The sequence below is a fragment of the Bos grunniens genome, chromosome 7 (genome assembly GCF_055505025.1).
Source record: "Bos grunniens cultivar Pamir isolate PY7600 chromosome 7, Bosgru_T2T1.0, whole genome shotgun sequence".
NCBI lineage: Eukaryota > Metazoa > Chordata > Mammalia > Artiodactyla > Bovidae > Bos > Bos grunniens.
In genome coordinates, this window is record NC_141171.1 from 80538730 (window position 1) to 80554124 (window position 15395).

Sequence of the window (15395 nt, forward strand, 5' to 3'; positions counted from 1 at the left end):
AGATAACCTTCTTCATTTCTTTCTGCTCATACTTAGTTCATTATTTCTCATTCCCCATGGCTTTATTTTTGGATTCCTAGTCCAAGAGCAAGTTCCATCAGTTCTACCTTCAAAATTTATTGTGAATCTGTCCATTTTATTTTTCCCTGTTACCACTTTGGTTCATTATCCCTCACCTGGATCACTTGCAAACCTTCTGTATTAGTTTGCTAATGATGCCATAACAGTCTGTCAAAGACTGGGGAGAGGCGGGCAGTGAGGGAGCTTCACCAACGGTTTATTTTCTCACAGTCCTGAAGGCTGCTGCTGCTAATTCGCTTCAGTTGTGTCTGACTCTGTGCAACCCCATAGACGGCAGCCGACCAGGTTCCCCTGTCCCTGGGATTCTCCAGGCAAGAACACTGGAGTAGGTTGCCATTTCCTTCTCCAATGCATGAAAGTGAAAGTGAAGTCGGTCGGTCGTGTCCGACTCTTCCCGACCCCAGGGACTGCAGCCTTCCAGGCTCCTCCGCCCATGGGATTTTCCCAGGCAAGAGTACTGGAGTGGGGTGCCATTGCCTTCTCCGTCCTGAAGGCTACAAGTCTGTAACCAAAGGGTCTGCAGGCAAGGGTGATTATTTCTGAGGCCACGCCCCTTGACTTGCAGATGGCAGCCTTCTCAGTGTGTCTGTACACAGTCTTCCTTCTCTGTGTGTGTGTGTGTGTGTGTGTGTGCGTGCGTGCATGTGTGCACGTGTGTGTGTCTACGTGCACGCGTGTGTGTGTCCTGTCTTATAAGGACACCAAACATATTGGATTAGGCCCCACGCTCATGACCTCATTTAAATTAATTCCCTCTGTAAAGGCCCTGGTGGTGGTTTAGCCGCTAAGTCGTATCTGACTCTTGGGACTACACGGACTGTAGCCTGCCAGGCTCCTCTGTCCCTGGGATTCTCCAGGCAAGAATACAGCAGTGGGTTGTCATTAACTTCTCCAGGGAATGTTCTCGACCCAGGAATGGAACCTGGGTCTCCTGCATTGCAGGCAGACTCTTTACCAATTGAGCTACAAGGGAAGTAAAGGCCTTACCTCCAGATATACCACATTCTGAGATACTAAGGGGTCAGGCCTTTGACATATGGATTGGGGAGAGAATACAATTCACCCTGTAACAGCGCAACTTCCTTTTGAAAGACAGAAATCTGATTTTTCTGCTACGCCATCCAATGGTTCACACTCTGCTTAGAACAAAATGAAACCGGCCCCCACCCCCATCGCCTTCACTTAAAATTCCTATATGCTTTGGTTTTGCCAGGCTTTCCATAACCGCTCACACCCAATCCCTCTTTCTGCTTTCCAGTAAACCTAGTTCCTGTCCGAGACCATTTGCATTTGCTATTCCCTGTCTAGAACCCTGTTGACTGAAGGAAAAAAAACAACCGGCCTGCGGGCTTTCTCTAGTTGCCGAGAGAGCGAGGGCAGAGGTTGGTTGTGGTGGGCGGGCTTCCCACTGCGGCGGCTTCTCTTGTTGCGGAGCGTAGGCTCTCGGCGCATGCGCTCCAGTAGTTGCCGCACCAGGGCTCAGTAGCCGTGGTCCTCGGGCTTAGTTCCCCTGCGGACTGTGAAATCTTCCTGGACCAGGGATTGAACCCGTGCCCCCTGAATTGGCAGACAGATTCTTATCCAATTATACCACCAGGGAAGTCCAGTTTTTAGTTTTTATTTCAACTTTTTTTTTTTTGGTCACACTGCATTTTCACTGTGGCCTGTGGGCTTAGTTGCCCCCACAGCATCTCAGACCTTAGTTCCCTGACCAGGAATAGAACCTGTGTCGCCTGCATCCTGAGTTCCTTCAGGGTTCACTGTCCAGGGTGGCTGTCCTGGGATTGCCTGTTGGCTGCAACATCCTTTGTTTACGGATATGGCCGGAGACATTTTTCACTCACAACCCTCCTATTCATTACATAAAGAAATAGTTTTTTAGCGATGTCCTGTGACAAACTGGTTCATATGCAATTCAGGGTGTAGGAAGACATTCTAAGAGGGGTTACAGCCTGGACACACGAGAAGAATCTACTTACAGATTGTTAATTTTTGTATACTCTTTCCTAAAAAATTTTTGCTTGCAAATTCAGTTATCCGATTCTCTTTCTATAGCTCTCTTTCCACAGAGAAAGGCGTTAACGCTCCTCCCACTGCCCTGGGTGTAAACTAACAGGAACTGAACTAGGTATACTCTGTCAGGAAGAGATTTTCCTTTACCCTCTAGGTCTTTGGGCTTCCCTGGTGGCTCAGCTGGTAAAGTATCCGCCTACAGTGCAGAGACCTGGGTTCGATCCCTGGGTTGGGAAGATCCTCTGGAGAAGGGAACGGTCCCCTACTCCAGTATTCTGGCCTGGAGAAGTCCACGGGTCATGGGTCGCAAAGAGTTGGACACGACTGAGCGACTTTCACTTCACTTCACTTCTAGGTTCTTTGAGCTGGCTGGTCTAAGAATTAAATGGACACGAGACAGTTTAGCAGGAGAAATCACAGAAACATTTAATAATATGTATACATGGGAAAAACTCAGGAGAAATGAGGAACTCCCAAAATGGCTCAAACCCTCACCTTAAATACCACCTTCAGCTAAAGACAAAAGAAGCTATTGAGAGTAATAATGGTTTGGGAGTTCAGAGAAAAGCAATTCACATGGAGATGGAAAAGCAAGTGTTGGGTAAGTAAACATTTGAGATAAGTGTGGACCGTGATCTCTAGGCCCTGCCAAGTTTCCCCCAGCACACCTAGCCAATATTCTTTGCAGAGTTCGCTGGAGGTAGCTCTATGCCAGGAACAGGCCCTTTATCTAAATTCCTTAGGGAGTTGGGGATTCTCTGGTGGTCCAGTGGCCAAGACTCCACATTCTCAATGCAGGGGGCCCAGGTTCAATCCCTGTTCAGAGAACTAGATCCCACAGGCCACATCTAATGATCCCACATCCTGCAACCAAGACCTGGCACAGCCAAATAAGTAAATATTTTTTAAAAAATAAATAGAATTCTTTAGGCAGCCAGTTCAGTTCAGTCACTCAATCGTGTCCAACTCTTTGCAACTCCATGGACTGCAGCACAACAGGCTTCCCTGTCCACCACCAACTCCCAGAGCTTGCTCAAACTCATCTCCATCAAGTCGGTGATGCCATCCAACTGTCTCATCTCCTGTTGTTCCCTTCTCCTCCTGCCTTCAATCTTTCCCAGAATCAGGGTCTTTTCCAAAGAGTCAGTTCTTTATATCAGGTGGCCAAAGTATTGGAGTTTCAGCTTCAGCATCAGTCCTTCCAATGAATATTTAGGACTGATTTCCTTTAGGATAGACTGGTTTGATGTCCTTGCAGTCCAAGAGACTCTCAGAGTCTTCTCCTATACCACAGTTCAAAAGCATCAATTCTTTGGTTCTCAGCTTCTTAGGCAGCTAATAAGGAGGTAAAAAGAAAAACTTCCTGAGTCTTCTGTTTCATAAAGAATAATCAGCCTAAATAATCACCAAAAAGATACATTTTGAGGTGGCAAATTTTGCTTCTCTACAACTTCAAGAGTTTCCCCTGAGGTTAACCCCTTTAGCACCAAACAAAAGAAATTTATTTAGAAGATGGCCCTTTTTCCTGCTTTATTTCGAAGGTGGACATCTATCTGTCCATTGATTTGACCATCCACCAACTCATCCATCCTTCCCTCCATCCATTTTTCTCTCTTAGAGAAGTAAAAAGGTATCACAGGAACATATATTAACACTTGTGTTTGGGTTAAAAATAAAAATAAAAGCAAACTTTAAAAATAAAAAAATGAAGAAAAAAATGATATGAATTATTTGACTTGACAAAGAGAACTAGCTTTGCCAATTAATTAATATAGTGGAAATTTTTCATAAATTGCATGAGCTAAATTCACAGCTCCACAGTTTTGATGCAAATACATTAAGAGCACTTATAAAAGAAACAACATGCCAGAAAATAGTTCATCACAACTATTCAAATTTGTGGAAAGAGCTTTCAGATGTCAACTTTTAAAAGTCTGTAGGCTAGAGCATGAATTTTAAAAATTCTTATATGGGCCACAGAGGCAAAAATGTTTGGAGACCACTGTTTGAAGCACTGCGGCTCCTGGGAAAAGTGAACAAGACAGTTAAGGCCTCTGTCTTCTCAGAACTTAATCCCAGATTAGCCGTTCAAAATTTTAATTCAAATGTTACCCGCTCAGAGAGACCTTCCCTAAGTCACCCTATCACATTATCTTCGTGGCAATTAAAACTGAGATTATTTATTTTTTTGTCTGGTTTATCTATTTACTCTAAAATGTAACCTCCATGAAAGCAGGAACCATGTCGGACTTGTCCAGCTGGTGTTTCAGCGCCTGGAATAGTGATGGCATATTAATGTGCATAATAAATGCTATTGGGTAAATAATTTTGTTGGTTCTGTACCCATTTCACGGAGGGTTAAATGAAGCCCTTCTTAAACGCAGGCTTTAGTAAGTCCCTCTGTCTAAATCCATTGAGCACAGAGCAGCTCTGGTCGGATTCCCCTCAAATTCTTTGCTGTCCTCCCCACGTGAGGCTCTGAAGGCTGCAGCCCTCATCCAGGCAGAAAATTCCCCGCGAATTTTCCCCGCAGTTTCTCCCAAATTCCACCAGGGGGCAGCAGAGGAGGAGACGACAACACCCAGCCAGCCAAGCGTGGCTGGGCAGGGCCGGGGAAGAAGGGGAGGGGTTCCGCTTCCGAGGGGGCTTACTGCTTCCGCTTCCGGCGACTTGGAGGTTAGGGCGCTGACGCGAGGATGGACGCCTTAGTTGCTCATTGCTCCGCGCGGCTGCTGCAGCAGGTAGTACCGCATGGGGCCGGTGGGAAGGTTTGAAATGGAGGCCCCAGGGCCCGGCTCCCGCCCTGGCAGCACCAAGACAACGGCAGCGAGGCGGGGACCGACCTGCTCCCTTCCGACAGGGGCAGCGGAGTCCCCATACACGGGCCTGTGCTGCCTCGGAGGTTAATGCCCTCCCAGGAACGCTTTCCAAGAGATGGGAGAGGAAGAACCCTGGGCTCCCAGGCCCGGGTGACAATGACGTCCAGCGAGGGGGAGGGTCCCCCTCTCTTTGACACCCCCCAAGCCAGCATCTACAGCGGGGCTGGAGCTTGGCGTGTCGAGTCCCGCCTCGACCAGTGCTCGTTCTTCCCCGAACACGCGCGCTCTGTTGGGGGGAGCGCGGGAACACACAAAGAGGAAAGTAGGGTGAGAGCAGGAGCCCTGGGCCCTGTTTGCAGCTCAGCACTCCGTTCTGTCCATGATACTGTGCAAGAGGAATCCTGAGATTCTTTTTTCTCAGCCCGTGTAGGGGTTGATTATCAAGCTGGGGTTTGCTTCTTGCCTTAAGTGTTCGTGGAGAAAGAACTGCAAGAGCTTGTCAAGAAGTGACAGTTTCCTTACATTCCAGGTGCAGGTGGGGAGGGGTGGGAGGGTGGGGAGGGGTGGGAGGATGGGGACCGCTTCATTGCTAAATCGTCACAAGCTGGTCAAGTAAATTGTCACGTTCTTTATTATTTCGAGTCATATGGTCTTTTTCGGTGTGGGGACATAGGTATACTCTCAGTGGGTTGTGATAAGAAGAATGGAGATGATTTCTGAAAAGTGTTGAGCTCTGTGCCTGGAACACAGTATGCTCATTTATGGCACACTGTGTTTTTGTCTTTGCTGTAATTATGCCCAGATAAACAATCACATTTAAAGTGAGGAATCTCTCCTTGAATAACACAGTTTGGTAGCTTTATTTCTTTTGAATTGACATGTCTTTGGTTTGGGGTATTAGAGTAAAACATCTAGTCTAGGACTTAGGACACTGGAAACAGAGGATAAAAGGGGAAAGTCCTTTTGTCTCAGAAAAGGCAAAAGCAGAGGGACTTGAACCACAGAAGCAAGCCATCTGAAGGGGATCCGATTGCAGGCTTAAGACTCCTGTTCCTCCTCTCCAACACAAACAAATACTTTTTGCTTAGCAAGGATAGTATCAGTAATGTCATCAAAAAATGACATTGGTAGTGTCATCAAAAACCACAACTTATCAAAGGCAAAGTCCTTAATTGCTATCACCTCTACCATGCCCAGATGGAGAGGAGGGGAGATAAGGAAGTAAGTTTATGGTTCAGTTTATCACATCTGGGAGTTATCAATCATGATGGACCAAGGTGGCTGTTCTTTCCTAGGAAAAAGAGGTTAAGTTTCTGACTGCTGAAATTGATCGGTTGAAAAACTACAGCTGTTCAGAAGCTTCTGCAGATTTGGAGAAGTTGCGGGAAGAAAATTTAAAATTAAAGTATCGACTGAATATCCTTCGAAAAGTGAGTACTCTGGACTTTGGTTTCATTCTGCAATTTAAATTATTGTGTCTTTTTAAAAATCCTTGTTAGTGAAAATACTGAAAGGAATTTGGCAAAAGGACTTAAACCCTGTCCTTTTCCCCTGCATTAGACAAGTTAGGAGTAAGTTGTTGGTGCAGATAATGGAGAAATTGCTGTTTTCCTTCTGGGCCCTTTAAATGTTTCATCATACTAAGTGTGTAGCCAGCTTAATTTTCAGTAATTGCTTATATCAAGTCAAAATATTTTTAACTACACCCACAGTCCTTCTCTGCTTTAAGTTGGTTATTTTACAGTTTTATTTTTGTGTTTTACAGAGTCATATTTGTGGGAAGGTTCTTTTCCCGTTAGTATTTTGGAACATTTTTTCCCATGAAGCTTGTGTTGTATTGGTTATTTCATGACTTCATAATCTTAACAGTGTTTATTGATTTTGTCAGAAAATTGAGCTTGCTTCCGTTGGGGCTTTAATTTCTTGGCCTGCTCTTCAGGTCTACTGATGACACGTCCTGGGCGATGATGACCTCACTCCCATGATTGTTCGGCTCTGTGTGTTCTCTGCTGCTTTCAGGCAGGCTGCACTGGCATTATACCTTCTTTCCAAAGCTTCCTCTTAGTTATTCATCTTAGACTCTGCCTGCCCCACTGCCATGAAGTCTTTTTTATTACCTACTTTGAGTCTTCTAAAATAAAAAAATTACATTTCCAGGGAATTGTCCCCAAAATATCTCAACCTTTCTGATTACCTCATTCATTCTGCACTTATTTATATTCATTTCTCTGTTTATTTCACGTCAAAATTATTGTTAAATACCTGGTATGTGCTGGAAGCTGGGAGGGAGAAGGTACAAAAGGAAGTGTATTCTTTTGTTGTTGTTGAAGTATAATTGCTTTACGACCTTCTGTTAGTTTCTCCTGTACAACAACTATGAATCAGCTGTGTGTGTACACATACACCCTCTCTCTTGGACCTCCTTCCCACCCTCCAATCCTCTGCTACGCAACACATGTGTTATATCCTTCAAAAAGTGAGTACTCTGGGCTTTGGTTTCATCCTGCAATTTAAATTATGGTGTCTTTTAAAAAAATCCTTGTTAGCGAAGATTCTGAAATTTGATAAAAGGACTCAAACCCCATCCTTTCCCCCTGCATTACACAAGGTAGGAGTAAGTTGTTGGTGCACATAATGGAGAACTTGAACTCCCTGTGCTACTCCCTGTTCCCACTAGCTGTTTTATCCATGGACATGTATTTATGTTGAACCTAATTGCCCAGCCCAGCCCACCCTCCCTCTCCCACGCTTGCACATCCGTTCTCTACCTTTGCTTATCTATTCCTGCCCTGAAATCTAGATTTTTCTAGATTTCACATACATGTGTTATATACAATATTTGTTTTTCTTTCTCTGACTTACTACACTCTGTTTGACAGACTTAGGTCCATCCACATCTCTACAAATCTCCCGTTGAGCTGTCATGTTCTTTTCAAGATTAAGTCTTACGTTAGTATTTATTAGAAAAACAGGTACATTTTTTCATCAGTGACAATGTTAAGGTTGCTATCACAGATTTTGAGTTATCTCCTGATGCTAATTTTCTTATAAGTTCTGTTGTTTTAGGAGGGTGTTTTAGTTAGTTTGGGTTTTTTTTGCATAATGTGATGTTTCAGAATGCTTATATTGAATTGTAGCAAAGATGCTTGTACCATATGTAATATTTCTTCACCTCATGGAACTTAACATTTTAAAGGAGAAGAGAGTGTTCACCTTGAATCCTGGCTTTGCCTCTTCCCTTTATCACTTTTAGCAAGTTACTTAATCTCTAACCCACAAGGAAATGGTGATGGTAGTCACAAACTCCATTTTTGTTATGTAGGTGACGTAAGGCAATGCACATAAATAAAGCACTTGACTCCGCTCTTGACACTTGAATCACTCAGGAGCGCTCAGTTCAGTACTGCTCGAATAATAGTTTTCATTATTGTTGCCATTCATATTACACATCGACACTTTGACTAATGTAAACTCATGATTAGGGTGTAGACAGCACGTTCGTCTGTCTCTTTAGGCCATATCTACTCAGTCACCAGCCATCTTGACCTGCTACATGGCGGGTACAGGGCTAGGTGCCAGAACTTTTGTTGTTTAGTTGCTTGTCCAACACTTCTGCAACCACACGGACCGTCACCTATCGGGATAGAACCATAAATAAGACACTTTCTTTGCAAAAGAATATTTAGAGAAATTTCAGATCTGTCCAAACACAGATAATTTGGAGAAGGTATGAAAAGTGCAATAATGGAGGTAATTAATTAATTATATACCATCTTAAATGAGTGTATTCCACTTCTGAGAAGGTGAGAGATAGGAAGTACCACGGGGTTATTTTGCAGGAAGACAAAACAATCTGTTACTCTGATACATTAATATTACCCATCAGTATTTTTGACCTGTTTCATTTCATGCTTGAAAGGGTCAGCGTTTTAATGAAGAGATTAAATGTTTTTATTGTTTTTGTCCATAGAGCTTTCAGTTCCAGCATTTGATAGGAAGTTATTTAGGATTGATTTTATATTATTTTCTCGGTGCTTTAGGAAGCTGAGAAAATCATCAGCCCCTTACTCCCTATTGCTGGCTTCTGTTATATTAAATAACTGTAGAAAGAAAGTACATGGGGAATTTTTACATGTATGTCTTAGATGCTGTGGGATAGACTTGTCCTATTAATGCTTCTCAGCACATCCTAAATATGAGAGTGTTACACTAGGAGTGTGTGTTACCTTTCAGTTTCAAGATACTTGAAGGCTTCTCAAAATATTTGGGAAATTTTTGTATAAAGTTTATTAACATTTACATTCTTTTCTTACAGAGTCTTCAAGCAGAAAGGAACAAACCAACCAAAACTATGATTAACATTAATAGCTGCCTGGAAGAGGTCTTCGGTTGTGCCATTAAGGCTGCCTATCCAGTTTTGGAAAATCCTCCACTGATTGTGACTCCAAGTCAGCAGCCCAAGTTTGGGGACTATCAGTGTAATAGTGCTATGGGCATTTGTCAGGTAATTATATTATTATAAAGCATTCTTTGTGCTTTGATTTTCTTAAGCATGACAGTTATCATTGCGTGCGTGTGTGCTCAGTCATGTCTGTCTCTTTTGCAACCCCATGGACTGTAACCCGCCAGGCTCCTCTGCCCGTGGGATTTCTCAGGCAAGAATACTGAAGTGCATTATCATTTCCTTCTCCAGGGAGCTTCCTGACTTGGGGATCAAACCCATGTCTCCTGCATCAGCAGGCAAATGCTTTACCACTGAGCCACCCGGGAAGCCCATAATTATCATTTACATAAATAATAGAGCATTGTATCCTCAGTAAAAACATTTTCCACAGTTCTGAAAAGCTTGAGGAAAGGGACTGTGTGTTTTTAATGTTTAAAAAGCACAAATTTTAATATTTAAATTATATATACTCAGTATTTAAGGAAATAGCTGATACTGTTTTGGCACATTCCTCCTTTTGTGTCCAGGATAACTGACTTATTGTTGAGGAATTAGAAGTTAGCTAATTAGCACCAGCATTCCCATCAAATATTTGATGGAGATGTGTCTGTGAGATAGGCTTGTGTATTTCATGTTCAGTCAGAGGAGTTCCCTGTTTCTAATAGCTAATGTGTTAGTAGTTTATTGCGCTTGGTTTGGGACTTTTTGATTTCTTTTCATTGCTGAATAGAAAGGCTTCATCTAAAGAGATCAGATTTTTTCCTGGATAATTTTTGTGTGTCTGTGCTGGAGTTAAGTTTATAAGGGTGCTATTTACTACTCAAATCTGAATATTGCACACTTTCATGATTTGAAAATTAGAAATGTAAATATTCTGGAACAGGCATTATAACTAAAGACTTTAAAAGTCTTCATTAAGAAGTTCTAGACAGCTGTGGCAGCTCATTCTGAAAAGAGATCCTGTGGTTTTGGCACTTTTCCATTCCCCCGGCACTGTTGCTGTCTGATGCTTTAATCTCTCTCTCTTTACAAGGTCACTGGTCTCTGCTGCTGCCTTCTAATGAGTCTTGTGTCAGTTGAATCTGATGCTTTGTCAGCTGTGCGTTTCCTAGTAATTTGCTGAGACCTGTTGTGTAATCAATCATTTATGTTTTATAGATGCTTAAAACCAAGGAACAGAAAGTTAATCCAAGAGAAATTGCTGAAAACATTGTCAAACACCTCCCAGACAATGAATATATTGAGAAAGTTGAAATTGCTGGTCCTGGTATGTCATAATGTACTCTAAAGTAGTTCTATTGATTGCTGAGTCCTTTTGAAATAAGAAAAGAAAACCATTTTAAATATAAACATAAGGTTAAAACTCATGTACTGAACAAGATGATGAAAACACCTTGGATTGGGAGTTAGGAAACTGAGGTTTTAAACGAGACTTACTCACCTGGTTGTGGATGAGTTACTTTATTGCCTTGTCACTCAGTTTCTCATCAGCAAAAAGGAGATAGTGATGGCAGATACTCTGTGGCAGAAGGATCGTTTATTTTCTGTTAAGAGTTAAATCATTCGCTGGGAGTGAAGGGGTCCTGCATTAAGTAGGAAGCTTTCAGGAAAGTGGTGAAACTAGATGTGGAAACAGGGAGCTCATAAGAGGGCTCAAGCCAAGGCCCCAGGTGCTGTTGGAAGCCTGAAAAGTTTCACCAGAGCCACACTAGGGTTCTGGAGCCAGCATAAGTGAAATTGAGAAGTGCTTTGGGAGTAGCAATCTTCAAAGTTGGAAGCTATCTGATTTTTTTCTCTTCTCTGTTTTTCTTTAGGTTTTATTAATATCCACTTAAGAAAGGGCTTTGTATCACAACAGTTGACCAATCTCTTGGTGAATGGTGTTAAAATACCTTCCATTGGAGAGAACAAAAAGGTATATGTATATTTTTTGATTGATAGCATAATACATTAGAACTCTATTAGCTGTAGCTAAAAATGGCTTTCACTTTTTATATTGAGATTTAACTATTCATATTTTGAGATTATGAACATAGCTGTGAAGTAACCTATCCACTGGGTCTTTTTGTTTTTTTGAAGCCTGGGATCTTCTGCCAGCCTTCAGTAGGTGATCTGTAGGAGTTGCTCCACATGCAGATGTATTTTTGATGTATTTGTGGGGAGGAAGACGATCTCCATATCTTAGTCCACCACTATCTTGAAAGTTCCCCCTTCCCCTGGGTTTTTTTTTTGTTTCCGGTTTTCCCACTTGAGTTTTATTTGGGCAGACCCGGGGACAGAGGGTCTACACCTAAAAGAAGGTGTTGGGCCTCTTGTTGGCGAAGTGTGGCTTGTGCTGGCAACGGAGGGCCTGGTGCGGCAGTGGGAACCTGATCTTGGAGTCTTGGGACTGCTTGACCGCTGGTCGGCGGCACTTGCTGGCTGCGATCTCCTCCACCTTCACGATCTGGATTGAGTGGGCCCAGGCTTGGTGCCAGTGCCCATGTCTCGGTAGCCCTGGGTGATGGCACCAGCTGTGGTCAGGTCCTGCTACTCCCAGTGCATGCTGTGGGAGTCACAGTGCAGCCAGATGCCGAAGTTCTTCACCCAAAGGGGAGATTTCTAACACCTGTCCACAGTAGACCATTTCCCCTGAGGATTTCTTCATCGTCTTCAGTGGAGACACAAAAGTACCAGAAGCGGGACTTGGCAACAGCGTGATTAGGCGCAAAAATTCTCATACGATAGAGGGGCAGCATGCAGCATTTGGGGGTCGGCAGGCAGCACCCCACCACCTTATACTCACAGAGTGTCCCTGAGGCCTTCATGGTGCTCTACCCACAATTGCCACCACCCTCGAAAAAGCTCCCCTGGGTCTTGATTGCTATATGATTTTTGTTTTCATTCCCCAAGGCATTTGAGGTAGCCAACTGATATTTATGAGTTGTCTCTGAAATAAAGAATAGATAACTTATTTAAACAGATTTGATTATTTTTCAATTAATGATGGACAAGTTCCATCAGAAATCCTAAAAGTTCCATCAGAAATCCTAATAGTTGCATTACAATCCAAGCTAATGTTTAAGCCTTGTTTATTATTAAATGTTATTAATGAATGTGTTAGCAAAAGAAAATGTTTATATCCCTCTCTAAAAAAATCTTTACTATTTATCCCAGGTTATAGTTGACTTTTCCTCTCCCAACATAGCTAAAGAGATGCATGTAGGCCACCTTCGGTCAACAATCATAGGCGAGAGCATGTGCCGCCTCTTTGAGTTTGCAGGATATAACGTGCTGAGGTACGTACTCTTGCCTTTCTTTGGAGATTTCTATAGAAAAGAAAGTTATCACTAGAGAAAGAACCTTTGATTAAATCAGTGATTCTTAAGTGTCTGCTTCATAATCACCCATTAGGCTTTTAAATTATATCTTTGGCCCCTCCTTTGGACTAATAGCTATTAAGACTTGGGGTGGATGTAGAACCAAGGGGAAAACTCCCTCATTTATTGCACAGATATTCCTTGAGTGCCTCCTGTATACTGCTGCTGCTAAGTCGCTTCAGTTGTGTCTGACTCTGTGCGACCCCATAGATTGCAGCCCACGAGGCTCCCCCGTCCCTGGGATTCTCCAGGCAAGAACACTGGAGTGGGTTGGCATTTCCTTCTCCAGTGCAGGAAAGTGAAAAGTGAAAGTGAAGTCACTCAGTCGTGTCTGACTCTTCTCGACCCCATGGACTGCAGCCTACCAGTCTCCTTCGTCCATGGGATTTTCCAGGCAAGAGTACTGGAGTGGGGTGCCATTGCCTTTTCCGTCCTGTATACTAGAAGTATATATTTTAGTGGGAGACGTAAGCAAGAAACAGATTGTACTGGACTTTGTAGCCCATGGTAGGAAATTGCAGTTTTATTAAATGCAGTGGGAAGCTTTTGGAGAGTCTTAGTAGGGCATATAATCTGATTAGAGATTGCCCTGGTTTCTTCAAATAAACTAGGCAAAGAAGGGAAAAGGAACTATAGTAATTAATTAGAAGTCTGTTTTAATAATCCAGCTAAGAGTTGACTCATTGGAAAAGACTGATGTTGGCAGGGATTGGGGGCAGGAGGAAAAGGGGATGACAGAGGATGAGATGGCTGGATGGTATCACCGACTCGATGGATTTGAGTTTGAACAGGGAGGCCTGGCGTGCTGCGATTCATGGGGTCACAAAGAGTCGGACACGACTGAGCAACTGAACTGAAGAGATGATCTGATGGTTTGAGGTTAGATGAAAGCAGTGAGGAATGAGAAGTGATTGGATTGATATATTTTGATGAATTTTGTCCACTGATATTTGCTAAGTCACTTCAGTCGTGTCCGACTCTGTGTGACCCCATAGACAGCAGCCCACCAAGCTCCCCCATCCCTGGTATTCTCCAGGCAAGAACACTGGAGTGGGTTGGCATTTCCTTCTCCAATACATGAAAGTGAAAAGTGAAAGTGAAGTCCCTCGGTCGTGTCCGACTCTTAGCGACCCCATGGACTGCAGCCCACCAGACTCCTCCATCCATGGGATTTTCCAGGCAAGAGTACTGGAGTGGGGTGCGATCGCCTTCTCTGATATTTGGGAACTACTAAATTATACTGAAATAATTGGTTGAAAAGTTACGTTTTCATAAAATTATGGTAATGACCAACATTGACCTGACTGCCGCTCTCCCAGTTAACTAAGCAATAAACAGATCACAGTCCATTCATAGGAACTTCATTCAGCAAATCCTGTAGGCCAGGTGTTTGCAGGCTCATTATTGGGTATCTAATGACAAACATAACAGACCTTGTCTTTGCCTCTCAGACCAGATGAGGAAACACCTTCATAAAAAGAACACTACTAAACACGATGTACTGGCACTTAATGTTTGTGGTTCCTAATGGAATATCAGTTCAGTTCAGTTGCTCAGTTGTATCCAACTCTTTGCAACCAACCCCACGGACTGCAGCATGCCAGGCTTCCCTGTCCGTGACCAACTCCTGGAGCTTGCTCAAACTCAAGTTCATTGAGTCGATGATGCCATCCAACCATCTCATCCTCTGTCGTCCCCTTCTCCTCCCATCTTCAATCCTTTCCCAGCACCAAAGTCTTTTCAAATGAGTCAGCTCTTCACATCAGGTGGCCAAAGTATTGGAGTTTCAGCTTCAGCATCAGTCCTTCCAATGAATATTCAGGACTGATTTCCTTTGGGATTGGCTGGTTTGATCTCCTTTCAGTCCAAGGGACTCTCAGGAGTCTTCTCCAACTCTACAGTTCAAAAGCATCAATTCTTTGGCACTCAGTCTTCTTTATAGTCCAGTTCATGTTTATCATTTTTAAGTGGTTTTATGTTCTGTGTCTGATACTAGATTAAACCATGTAGGAGACTGGGGAACCCAGTTTGGCATGCTCATTGCTCACCTGCAAGATAAATTTCCAGATTACCTAACAGTTTCACCTCCCATTGGGGATCTTCAGGCTTTTTATAAGGTTTGGTGCCATTTATTTTTGTATTATTTGTGTGTCTATCAATTATCATAATTGTTTTCCTTAGGGAGTTTTAAATGGTATTTGAAGCTATTATGGGGTTAAATAAAAGTTGCTCCATTCTCTGTTCCTCATTGTAGCATGTTTGCTTTTATTGGTGTATGTTAAAAATTTAAATCTACAGCATTACCCATTCTTACGTGAATTTAGGAGTTTGTTAGTCAAAGTACATTTTAGTATTTCAGAATTTTGATGCTGCTGTTATCTTCCTGATTCTGTATGTTTTGAAAGCATTATTAAGTATAAACAGTTTTTTAAAGACAAATTTACCATAAACCATAATTTTAAATAAATCACTGTAGTAAACAGTCTTTGACTCTTTCACTTATCCGTATATAAACTTTTATTATATCAATTGTGGTTATAGTAACATTTTTGTATTGTACCTATTTAAAGTTTTATCATACTCTTTCATGTTAATTTGTGACCACATCTTATTTTGGATTTGTAGACCAAAGTGTATGCTCCTTATTATTTGGTTTCCCCCCCCCATTTTGGGGATGCT

The 15395-nt window shown here is 42.7% G+C and overlaps 1 protein-coding gene and 1 pseudogene across 2 annotated transcripts in view; one reads left to right on the forward strand and one right to left on the reverse strand.

Moving 5' to 3' along the window:
* Nucleotides 1-4761: 4761 nt before the first annotated feature.
* The window catches only part of RARS1 (arginyl-tRNA synthetase 1), a 29267-nt gene continuing 18633 nt past the window's right edge, over nucleotides 4762-15395 (forward strand). Inside the window, exons 1-7 of one of the 2 annotated variants that reach the window (XM_086412789.1) lie at nucleotides 4762-5442; nucleotides 6209-6343; nucleotides 9229-9417; nucleotides 10516-10624; nucleotides 11172-11272; nucleotides 12514-12635; nucleotides 14713-14833. In XM_086412789.1, coding sequence (XP_086268915.1) covers nucleotides 9265-9417; nucleotides 10516-10624; nucleotides 11172-11272; nucleotides 12514-12635; nucleotides 14713-14833 — 606 coding nt within the window. In that variant the 5' untranslated portion in view covers nucleotides 4762-5442; nucleotides 6209-6343; nucleotides 9229-9264. The remainder of the gene's footprint in view (nucleotides 5443-6208; nucleotides 6344-9228; nucleotides 9418-10515; nucleotides 10625-11171; nucleotides 11273-12513; nucleotides 12636-14712; nucleotides 14834-15395) is intronic. The other variant, XM_086412788.1, reaches the window with a different exon arrangement.
* Nucleotides 11526-12256, reverse strand: LOC147369867 (large ribosomal subunit protein eL20 pseudogene; annotated as a pseudogene).